The sequence below is a fragment of the Esox lucius genome, chromosome 6 (genome assembly GCF_011004845.1).
Source record: "Esox lucius isolate fEsoLuc1 chromosome 6, fEsoLuc1.pri, whole genome shotgun sequence".
NCBI classification, from domain to species: domain Eukaryota; kingdom Metazoa; phylum Chordata; class Actinopteri; order Esociformes; family Esocidae; genus Esox; species Esox lucius.
Genome location: NC_047574.1, coordinates 13,106,005 through 13,117,937, shown reverse-complemented (window position 1 = coordinate 13,117,937; position 11,933 = coordinate 13,106,005). Strand labels below are relative to the sequence as shown.

Sequence of the window (11,933 nt, the reverse complement as noted above, 5' to 3'; positions counted from 1 at the left end):
ATAAACCTGGTGAAAAAATAAAAAATAATCTGCCATATGTTAAAATGTGTAGAATTGCGTGAAACTTGCAGGACTTTAAATGTAAAACTTGATTTTGTTACCCCCACTGTCAAAAATAATATAATGAATATTGAATTAATTAACTTATTTATTCATTTCATTTAAATCCAATGCTTTTAGGGAGCTTCTCTTCACTGTTTCAATGGGCGCATCTCCTCACGTTGCCACGCAACAACCACCAGTCACGTAGGACCACGCGCGTTGCATACTGGGAGTATGTCAGTGATGCTGATTCAGAGTAGAGGCGAGTAGCGGGGAGAATGGAGTATGGTGCAACGACAACCGACACATATGTCATTATCACGACCTCGCACAAGGAATGATGCGCCTCTCCAATGCCTCGCACGCCGAGGCTCTACAACGACGTCAGAAGATCAGGTCTGGGTGCATGTGTTTTCTTTTGTTTAATTGACTCAGGCCTAGGTGATCTTGCGGATTTAAAGCAGATTCAAAGGGACTGACACCGTGTCAATAACGATGCTACGGTCGCTTGCTTTGCTATGATAACTTGGAATAGCATACGCCCCTTCAATGCGCTGCTTCTGGAGAAGAAAGCAATCTGCAATAGATCAGGGTGGTAATCACAGTTATTGGCAATTAAAATCGATGTGTTATAATGTCATGAGTTCAATAAGGCATTTTTAATAATATTTATTTTACATCTATATAACAATAATCATGAATAATTGAGAAAAAAGCATCATAATGCAGACTTACGTCAATGATTTGAGTCACTCTCAGCGGGAGGTGTAGTCTTTTTCAAGAATCTAGTCGAGTCCCTTTGCATATGCTTTCCCGACTGTAAACCACATTTCCCAAAGCCACTCGCGCCCTCCCATGCAGTGGAATGTTGTATGGCGGTTGATTGTCTGATTTTGGTCCAATTGTGATTCTCGAGATATGGTTTTAGGGGCGGAGTAAAGGTACACAGGGCGTAGTGCATTGCTGAAACTTAATGCTTAGAAAACGTCAGGCCTAGAAAAGCTCTGGATGGGATGTCTGCCGGTTGGATGTTGTAAGCCTATCTTTGGAGCGAGCGCAAAACTGCAGTGCGGGGGTAAATGTAAGAGCCGTATGAGAATGATAGGCTAGGTAGTACCTGCAGCTTTACGTCTCCGGCGCACGGACACTGTTTTAGTCACGATGGATAGATTGAACCGTGTGGAATTACGGGTAGCCTATATCAAGGGAAGTACGCCGGAAACAGAACGGGTCCCACCCTGTGTTAGTAGCAGTACAGTACGGTAAAACCGCAAATTCATAGGCCCACCACCGAAATGCAGTAGCCTAGTGAAATATGATGTATGTATATAAAAAGATAAATGTAGCTCTTTATAGATGGGTAATAGATATATAATAATCTAAATTCAAATGCTCAAATATTGGCCCACTAAAAGGGATTACCAACGCTGGGTGTCTGGTATGCAATGGTACTGGATTGTTCCCTTTAGTGTAAATGACTTGCATTGGGCAGGTTAGTCTTCTAAGTAGAATAGTCTATGACCGAGTTAATTCACTTCCACCATTTTTGCTTTTGGCCTGTTACTTTCCACTCCATTCTTCTGACACCTTGTGAAGATGAATATAATCTGCCTTCTTTCAGACTTGCATGTATTTCCAGTAGGTGTACAGTATCTGTCTAGTGCAATGGCGTGAGGCTCGGGACATACTCCTGTGCTTTCCCTTGACCTCAGCTGGCCTAATAGATTCAGTGTCTGGCAGCGACACGAGCAGATCATGTCAGCTGGACTGGTAAAACGTTTTTTTTGGGGGGGCCCTAAATGGAGATACCCAAAGGTGATTTTTATTTTTTTTAGTACATGGCCAGTAACAGAAACTGGGTAAATCCCAATCTAAATTCTGCAAGTACTCATTCTGGAAGTAATCCGATTGTAATTTTGACCCTGACTGCCACATCATTCAAGAGATAAAAGATGCTCATATGTGCCTACTTTATCAGAACGATGGCAGTGGTGAGCACTTTTAGAGCTAGAGTGGACTCTAAATTAATCTTTTTTTTATTTTTTATTAATCTGCCAATTTTGTTTGCTAACCTTCAACCTAATCTTATTATACCAAATGCTATAATGCCTAACCTTAGCCCTAACTGTTTTTGATTTCTAACTTTAACCCAAAACCTAGCTATAACCTTAACCCCTGTACAATGATACTAAACCTAACCTTAAATTTTCATTGTAACATATCATAAGTTTATGTCATTCCGTAACATATTAGATGTTTAAGTAGGGCCCATAACACATGGTTGGTTTTAGCACATTTGAAAATCACAGGTTTTGGTACTGCATTGCAATTGCAACCTAACGTAACATATACCAATTCAGGGTCACAGATTTTTGTATAATATGTTACGTATTCCCCTGAGATCACATTGATTTTACATACACCACTATACCATTAGACATCCATGTCCTCATCCCTAGATAAGAGCAGTGGCTAAAAGGTGAAAAATAAGTAAGTCTAGGATGATTCTGTAGGTTCTACTGCTATTAGGTAAATAACAAATAAGACGCAATATATGCAGCTGCTAGATAAGTCTGTCTTCATGTTTTAAGAAGGTTTTTGGGAAAGGTCACAGTATTTCTGCATCCCACAACATGCTGTTTTACTTATTTGCAAATGAGTGTTTAAATTCACACACCACACCGACAGACAGGGCCAATATGAAGAAATGTGTGGCCAGATTTTGTCTTAGGTATGGTTTTTCAAGCCAGTTCTGTCTAGATTTGTTTATGAACATTTGTGATGGAATATGTGAAAACTGCATTGTTTTACAAATTGCTTATAAATTAACTATGGTCATCCTGTTGGAGTCTCCTGCTTTAGACTGAACAAAATCTCATGTAAAAATTGGTTCATCCTTTTATCACTTAAAATATGACACAGATCCTGTATTGAAAAGCATATTGTGTCTCAACCGATTGCAGGCATAACAAAAATACATTATTATGTAAAATAGGGAATAAACTATAACATCAATCTATAATTTTGAGAATTGCCTAACTGTGGCCATAAATGAATATGTTTACTTTTATTTATACATACCCTTCTGTTCCTACCTTCCTTTTTGACTTCAATGGAAAGGAAAAACAAAGGTGCAGTGGTCTCTTAATTTTTTCCGGAGCTGTGTATGTACAGTGGGGAGAACAAGTATTTGATACACTGCCGATTTTGCAGGTTTTCCGACTTACAAAGCATGTAGAGGTCTGTAATTTTTATCATAGGTACACTTCAACTGTGAGTGAAGGAATCTAAAACAAAAATCCAGGAAATCACATGTATGATTTTGAAATAATTAGCATTGTATTGCAAGACATAAGTATTTTATCACCTACCAACCAGTAAGAATTGCAGCTCTCACAGACCTGTTAGTTTTTCTTTAAGAAGCCCTCCTGTTCTCCACTCATTACCTGTATTAACTGCACATGTTTGAACTTGTTACCTGTATAAAAGACACCTGTCCACACACTTAATCAAACAGACTCCAACCTCTCCACAATGGCCAAGACCAGAGAGCTGTGTAAGGACATCAGGGATAAAATTGTAGACCTGCACAAGGCTGGGATGGGCTATAGGACAATAGGCAAGCAGCTTGGTGAGAAGGCAACAACTGTTGGCGCAATTATTAGAAAATGGAAGAAGTTCAAGATGACGGTCAATCTCCCTCGGTCTGGGGCTGGGAGAAGGGAATGGGAGAAGGTCATGTGGTCTGATGAGACAAAAATAGAACTTTTTGGTCTAAACTCCACTCGCCGTGTTTGGAGGAAGAAGGATGAGTACAACCCCAAGAACACCATCCCAACCGTGAAGCATGGAGGTGGAAACATCATTCTTTGGTGATGCTTTTCTGCAAAGAGGACAGGACGAATTCACCGTATTGAGGGGAGGATTGATGGGGCCATGTATTGCGAGATCTTGGCCTACAACCTCCTTCCCTCAGAAAGAGCATTGAAGATGGGTCGTGGCTGGGTCTTCCAGCATGACAACGACCCGAAACACACAGCCAGGGCAACTAAGGAGTGGCTCCGTAAGAAGCATCTCAAGGTCCTGGAGTGGCCTAGCCAGTCTCCAGACCTGAACCCAATAGAAAATCTTTGGAGGGAGCTGAAAGTCCGTATTGCCCAGCGACAGCCCTGAAACCTGAAGGATCTGGAGAAGGTCTGTATGGAGGAGTGGGCCAAAATCCCTGCTGCAGTGTGTGCAAACCTGGTCAAGAACTACAGGAAATGTATGATCTCTGTAATTGCAAATAAAGGTTTCTGTACCAAATATTAAGTTCTGCTTTTCTGATGTATCAAATACTTTGCAATAAAATGCAAATTAATCACTTAAAAATCATACAATGTGATTTTTTTGATTTTTGCTTGAATACGTCTCCACTAAAGGTTAAATAAAACAAATAAATGAACACTAAACAATAGCCAATAGTGAGTTTTGGCCATTTGAGCATTATGTTAGCTTTTAAATCCCATAAGATTTCTACCAAGAAATTGCTTTGGATTTCTATAATATAACCAACAGTGGCCTATATTTTACATTGTTGTCATTTAGCAGACTCTCTGATATACAGAGTTAGTGGTGCTCAGTGCTGGCCAACATTCCATGAGTTTTTGAATAGTGTGTTTTACATTTAGGTTTGACATTTTTTACTTGGTCTGTTTAGTGTAGTCTGGTAGTGTTTAAAGGATAGCTTGAAATGTTGACTAGGCCTATGCGTTCTGTGCTTCTCTAGCACAGGAGAAGCAGTAATTCATGTGCTGAACAATACTAACCTGTAAGTCGACAAAAAAAAGAAAGGAATTCACTAACTAGCTAAAGATGTCATCAAATGTATGGCTACACTCTGACTAGACATCTATATAATTACAATGGTATAGTTTAATGTGTAATTGTGTTGTTATCTCCCTGCCAACATCACATGAAAATGAAGAGGCTGTTCTGTCCCTACATGAAATTCTGCCCCTCTGTGAAATGCAGTACTGCTTCTCTCTAAAATTCTGCCCCTCCATGAAATATGGTACTGCCCCGCTCTAAAATTCTGCCCTTCTGTGAAATACAGTACTGCCCTTCTCTAAATTTCTGCCCCTCCATGAAATACAGTACAGTTTTCTTTAGGACTGTATGTAGAAGTCAAGTAACCAAGTCTCTTCCATTTCCCCTGAAACCAGATTCATCCAGTTGCTGGTGATGCCATGTTAAACTTCCAGTGACCAGTATGAGGGAGTGTGAGAGCGATAACACAAAATGTAACACACCTGCTCCCCATTCCTACCTGAGACCTTGTAACACTAACGAGTCACATGACACCGATGAGGGAAAATGGCTAATTGGGCCCAAATTGGGGTGTACTCACTTTTGTTGCTAGCAGTTGTCACATGAAAATATATAATCAAATATTTACAAAAATGTGAGCTGTGTACTTTCTTTTCTGAGATACTGTATGTGTCATATCTCAAATTCAAGTGATGTTGAAATGGCTAGTCTAAACAGATCAATTGCTTTTAAGCTGGGTAAATGTATTTGGGTTTAATTCCCCAAGTAGCTAAATGGGAACCCAAAACAACCAAAACACTTTCATTACAGGAATCATGAGAATAACACACTTACATTTGTTTGACCTGAATCCTGATTTTAGTATCCTAAAAAAATATTTTTTTGATTGAGTTGACTTGGAACACCAGTGTGACCTAATAAAGATTTAAACTGAACATCCAAGTGAAAGGCTAAAAAAATGGGGCTGAGTTGTTGCTGTCTGTGGTCCTGGTACATGGGTCTATGTATATACAAGGCGAGCAGACTACCTAGTGGTTAGAGCATCTGACCAGCAACCAAAAGGTTGCACAGTGAAATCCTCAAGCAAGCAAGGTGAAAAATCTTAATTCTGTCCTTGAGCAAGATAGTTACCACTACTTGTTCTGGACAAAAGCATATACTTTGATGTAAATATTTAAATTGACATTAAAACCTTAACATCACCTAGCAAAAACAAAGCATCTACATGTCATTCAATCTCCAAGAGGCCGTGACGAGTAAAAGAAATGCAATTGAGATTTTCCCAAGGACTAAGGAAGCAAGCATTTGATTGCTATTAAAGATTTTGTGCCATAGTGAGAGGGTGAGCTACAACATTACCCATATCCTGTCCAGAGACAACCCCAGCCCCTACCCTCCAGAGACTAAACACTTAGTGGAGATACGTGAAGGATCATTGGGTGATGATATTGTGAGAGCTCCAAAATTACCCTTAAGCTTAATGTAAAGGAGATTTACCATTCAGTACGAAACTTGATGCATTGGTTGGATGTTCCATGCCCAGGTGTAATCTCTACACAACCACTGCAAATTATTAGGACCATCAGGCAGTTCTGGGTAGCTGTGTGTTCATTTGTGCTGGAGCCAAGTCCTTAATGACCTTGTTCTGGATCTGGATCCGTCTAAAGGTCTGCCTACGTTTTACATTTTAGTCATTCAGCAGAAGCTCTTATCCAGAGCAACTTGAGTAAGTGCATTTATCTTACCATAGCTAGACGAGGCAACAACACAACCCAGTATTTCTTGAATGTTTTTTCCTTGTATAACGGATTTTTCACATTTAGTTAATATACAACAACAGATAGCCTACAGTAACATGAAATAGTGAAAATGCTATAATGTTATTTTTTCTGTTGTAAGGATACCTTCCTAAACACAACTAAATTATTATTTTTCCAATAGCATACAGTAAAGCTTTTCAAAAGAAAAGCACATTTTTGTCTATTAAAAATCCTCTCAACGTCAACAGTGAAGAGGTGACACCGGTATGCTGGGCTCTTCCAGTGTCTGTGTTCCTTTGCCCATCTTAATGTTTTCTTTCTAGTGTCCAGTCTGAGGTATGCTTTTTCTTTCCAAGTTTGCCTGAAAGGCCAGCATCTCAGAGTTGCCTTCTCACTATTGATGTGGAGACCGGTGTTTTGTGGGTACTATTTAATGAAGCTGCCAGTTAAGGACCTGTGAGGAGTCTATTTCTCAAACTAGACATTAATGTATTTGTCTTCTTGCTCAGTTGTACTCCGGGGCCTCCCATTCTTCTTTCTCTTCTGGTTAGAGCCAGTTTGCGCTGTTCTGTGAAGGGAGGAGCACACGTCTTACGGGATAGATTGATGGTTTTCAGTAGAAAGTTCTTTGTTTCATTTTAAGTCTGTAGTTGATCCCACAAACGCTGATGCTGAAGATACTGAACTAGTCTAAAGACAGTTTTATTGCTTCTTTTATCAACACAACAGTTTTCAGTAGTTCTTACATAATTGCAAAAGGGTTTTCTAATGATCAATTAGCCTTTTGAAATGATAAACCTGGATTAGTAAACACAGTATCCCATTGGAAGACAGGACTGGTGGTTGCTGATAATGGGCCTCCAGCTTTCAGTTTTCCTCTACATTAGCCATTTACAAAATTAATAATGTCTACACTGTATTTCTGATCAATGTGATGTCATTTAAAATGGACAAATAAATGTGCTTTTCTTTCGAATATAAGGGCATTTCTATGTGGGCCCCAAACGTTTGAACGGTAGTGTATATGGACAGGGACATTTTTTACTTTTTATATTCCAATAAAATGTGGTCTATGGGAGGTAAATGCAGACAGTCAGCCTTAGTTTCATGGTATTTCCATCTATTTTGGATGAACGATTTAGAAATTGCATGTTTTGTATGTAGTGAATGCATGTTGGTTTCCATGAGCTATTTATGTCTCTCTATTTTCCTTTTCGTTTCCTTTCCTGAGTCAGCTGATGTAGCATGATCTTTTCAACATAACTGAACAGAGAGACATCAAATAGGCTAATCTATTAAAGAACTATTATGCATACTTATTGAATAACCCTGTTAATGGCAGCATAAAATTGGGGTTACCCTCGGTTAGGGCCACAGTGTCACTGGACCTCCCTGTCTCAGCCCCAAGGTTTTACGCTTTTTCATTGTGTCAGGGGAGTAGGGTCAGTTCTTCTTCAACTTTGTAAATCCAAGGAATGCGTTCTTGTGTTCTGCTCCGTTTAATCTTGAAGACACCTCAGGACTACCAGGCCTGAATGTCTTGTAGTTGTCCCTGTCCAAAGTACTCCTGGTTGTGTTGCAGATCACGTAGCTGACAATATGCCAGCTACTGTCCCTGTTGTTGTCCACCAATTGATTATGTTTCGTAGACTCTGGACACAGCCCACATGCATTCATTCATTATTTGTACTCTTAAAATGTTCACCCGGCACAGCCAGAAAAGGCCTGGCCACCCCTCAGAGTCTGGTTCCTCTCTAGGTTCCTTCCTAAGTTTTGTCCCTTTTTAGGGAGAGTTTCCTAGCCACTGGGCATCACCCTTGCTCTGAGGGGTTTCAGGACGGTTGTTTTGTAGAAGCACTTTGTGACAACTGTTGATGTAAAAAGGGCTTTATAAAAATAATTAATTTTTATATTTAGCATTTTGTAGTTGTTCTATGTTTGAAGCATTTTGATTTGAACTAAGATTCATTTTTTGGTCTGGACAAACACGGTTGACATTTAGGTTTTGAACTGAGATGTGCCTCCTTATTAAGTATAAGGAGGGAGACTCTAGTCGCTATAGTTTCCACCTGGCTATGTCTACAATCTTAAAACTTTATTCAAATTAAAATCTTAACTACAATCTTAAGCTTATGCCTAACCCATCTGAAATGAATCAAGAATGTTTCGAAAATTGGCATCAAAATAAAGGTTATATGAAATGATTCTTTTTTCAGTCAGTGTAAAATGACAGTCCTTTCACACTGTGGTGGTTACGTTCTAATGGGTGACCCTGAATGTTTATGGAATGAGAGATCAGCCAATTTAGGGTTAGGGAGAGCTGACGGGTAAATGAGAGGCTGAGACCTGTGTGACTGTGTTCTTCACAGGTGAATGGCTGAATCAAGTTGGAAGCTGCTGTGCCTCTCTCTGGCCGGCCAATGCAGTGCGTAGGGACGGCCGTCCAACCTGACGAAAACATGAACGGAGCGGGGGAGCAGGTGGACATCCTGCCCCCAAACTGCATGGTAAAGGACAGATGGAAAGTGGTGAGTTTGCCTTTATTTTTAGAGCCCTTTTGACCATGAAATTGACGCTCGGCTGAGTGATTGATTGCATAATTTAGCGGTTGATTAAAATGAATGGCTGTGGCAGAGTTGAGAGTCCTAATGTCTGTCCCCTGCCACCATCTTCAGCTGAAGAAGATTGGCGGGGGCGGTTTTGGGGAGATCTACGAGGCGTTGGACTTGCTGACCAGAGAGAATGTTGCTTTGAAAGTAGAGTCAGCCCAGCAACCTAAACAGGTCCTCAAAATGGAGGTGGCTGTCCTCAAGAAACTGCAAGGTAAGGGGCTGTGTGTTACGGAACACACCCATACACAGATAACACTGCAAGCCAAGGAGCTGTGTGGTAGAGAACTCACACCCACCCACACACACACAGAGACGTCACTGCAAGGTAAAGAGCTGTGTTGTACAGAACACGATAAAGGTAAAGGCAAGCAGCTACTGGTGAGGGACAGGGATCATTAAATACCCAATCAATCAATGACAACAAGACCTTGTTTATGAGTAAGCATAGCGAGGTTAATTAGTTCTCTGGGCATGGTCTGTTGTGAGGTATATGTCTGTCTGTTTGTCTGTCTGGCCATTTGATTAGTGTGACTGGCACCTGTCTGGACAAGGTTGAAGACACCATTTAGCTACACATACATAGGGAACTTGAATGCAGTGAAAGAAATAGAGAGAGTAGTGGTGGGACAGAAAACAACAGAAAGAGTTAGGGAGAGGAAGACGTTATATGGAAAAGAGAGGCATGCTTATAGAGAGAGAGAGAGAGAGAGAGACAGAGAGAGTGAGACAGAAAGAGAGAGGGACAGAGAGAGAGAGAAGGAGACCAAGAGCGAAATAGATAGGATTGAGCAAAATGTTAATCAGGCACCAGTTATATAGAACATACATTTGATGGAAAAAAGGGTCACAGCCAATAACCTTCATATATTGACCCTCTCTACAGATAATGTAGCGAAATCAAAAAAGGTCAACCAAGCAGAGAAATTTTAACAATTGGCATTATCTCTTAAACACATCAAACATCTATCTATTATGTTCATTATTACCAGTCGACAGTGCGAATACATGAAACCTCAGCTCGCATTTATTTGCGGTCAGCGTGATTATTTCGGATATAGCCTACTTTAACTTAAATCTGCTTGTTCCATCGGCGAAATGAACGCGATGGATTTACCCCTTAGGGGGTGATTGTATGGTGATTTTTGGTCTGAAGTTAGAAGAGTAATGGTGTGTCCGGTCCTTTGCGATTTTTGTACAATATGGTCATGTTCACTTGAAATGGGCAAGCTAATGCAGAGATATGTTGGGGGTTATTTCTTGTTTGTAGCCCAAAGAGCAGATACAGAAATATGCTTGCAGGGAGGAGTAGCTAATGAACACTGTGTGTGTGTTTCTGGCTGTCTTCCCGGCCTTCTGTGTCCTTTTTTAAATGACTTGTTTAAATGCCCAATATGACTTGGGGAAATGCTGAGGATCGTCTGGAGAATATTCTTTGAACGCAACTCAACATGAAAGTTACTTGCCTCAAGTTATTTTGTTCTCATTTTATTGTATGACTGAATCTAGGTACTCTGTGAATGCTAATATGTATGCTTGATTCTTGGATAAAAACACTAATTTATACTGGAGTATACCACATTCTGAATATACTGTCTCAGGTCCTTAAAAAGCAGTCAGATCCCAATTTAAGCCTAACCCAGTGTGAGTTAGTCTTATTTCCCCTGTCTCTGTCTGTGGTGTGCATGCTTGATCACTCGTGTCTTGTGGGAAGACAGAAATACTTCAGACTTTCCCGAAACCTTCTCTACTCCAAAATTATTTGGGCAGTGGCAAATGTTTTGCTTTTTTGTACAGAATGTTGACAGAAATTGTAGTCCATTAAAGAAGGATAATCTCAGAAACAGTTGCAAGGCAGAAGAGAAGAGTATGCCTAATTGCAAGCAAAAAATAGTAGCTCTATTGTCCTATAGCATTGGAGACCCCTGCTTGATACTAACCTCTCCATTATTTGACAGGGAAAAATCATGTCTGTAAATTCATTGGATGTGGAAGGAACGAGAAGTTCAACTACGTGGTCATGCAACTTCAGGTAATGATTTACCAGAACAGTGGGATAAAATTGCTTTAGTTAGAGATAATCTTATAGCCAAGGCTATAAATAATAAGTAAAACACTTATGCATATTAATTATCTCTTTGTCCCCCTTTATTCCCTCCTCTCTCCCTCAATTCTCCCCATCTCTCCTTCCGTCCTTCCACTGTTCTTTCCTGTCTCCCCCTTTCTCTCTCCTGCCCCTCCCAATCTCTCCCTCACCGCTCTGCCTACCAGCAGGGGAGAAACCTGGCAGACCTGAGGAGGAGTCAGCCTCGTGGCACCTTTACCATGAGCACCACACTGCGTCTGGGCAAACAAATTCTGGAGTCCATAGAGGCCATCCATTCTGTGGGCTTCCTGCACAGAGACATCAAGCCTGTAGGTGGTGCACATCTGTATCACATTAATAGAAACCCTGCCGGCATAATGGCGTTATGACTTACGGTTACAATTACAGGTGAAAGTACATTACATTTCTTACCAGTACGGGACCTACCGACGGATTTTGGTATGGCTACATACCTACATTGCATTACTCTGTAATCCCTATATTATTTCATAGCCTGACTTAGCGTATAACTGTTACAGTGTGTGGAGTACAGTTGGGCTCAAAAACGTGCATACCCTTGGAGAATTGGTAATATATGTACCATTTGTAAAGAAAACATGAGTGAGC

At 40.5% G+C, this 11,933-nt stretch overlaps 1 protein-coding gene across 3 annotated transcripts in view; it reads left to right on the top strand.

Moving 5' to 3' along the window:
- The first annotated feature begins 192 nt into the window (after window positions 1–192).
- Window positions 193–11,933, top strand: part of ttbk1b (tau tubulin kinase 1b) — a 30,718-nt gene continuing 18,977 nt past the window's right edge. Inside the window, exons 1-5 of one of the 3 annotated variants that reach the window (XM_010889110.3) lie at window positions 193–438; window positions 8,981–9,139; window positions 9,287–9,434; window positions 11,179–11,252; window positions 11,495–11,635. In XM_010889110.3, the coding sequence (XP_010887412.2) occupies window positions 9,032–9,139; window positions 9,287–9,434; window positions 11,179–11,252; window positions 11,495–11,635 (471 nt within the window). In that variant the 5' untranslated portion in view covers window positions 193–438; window positions 8,981–9,031. Of the gene's footprint in view, window positions 439–8,980; window positions 9,140–9,286; window positions 9,435–11,178; window positions 11,253–11,491; window positions 11,636–11,933 lie in introns of all 3 variants that reach the window. The other 2 variants (XM_010889109.3, XM_020047655.2) reach the window with 2 other exon arrangements.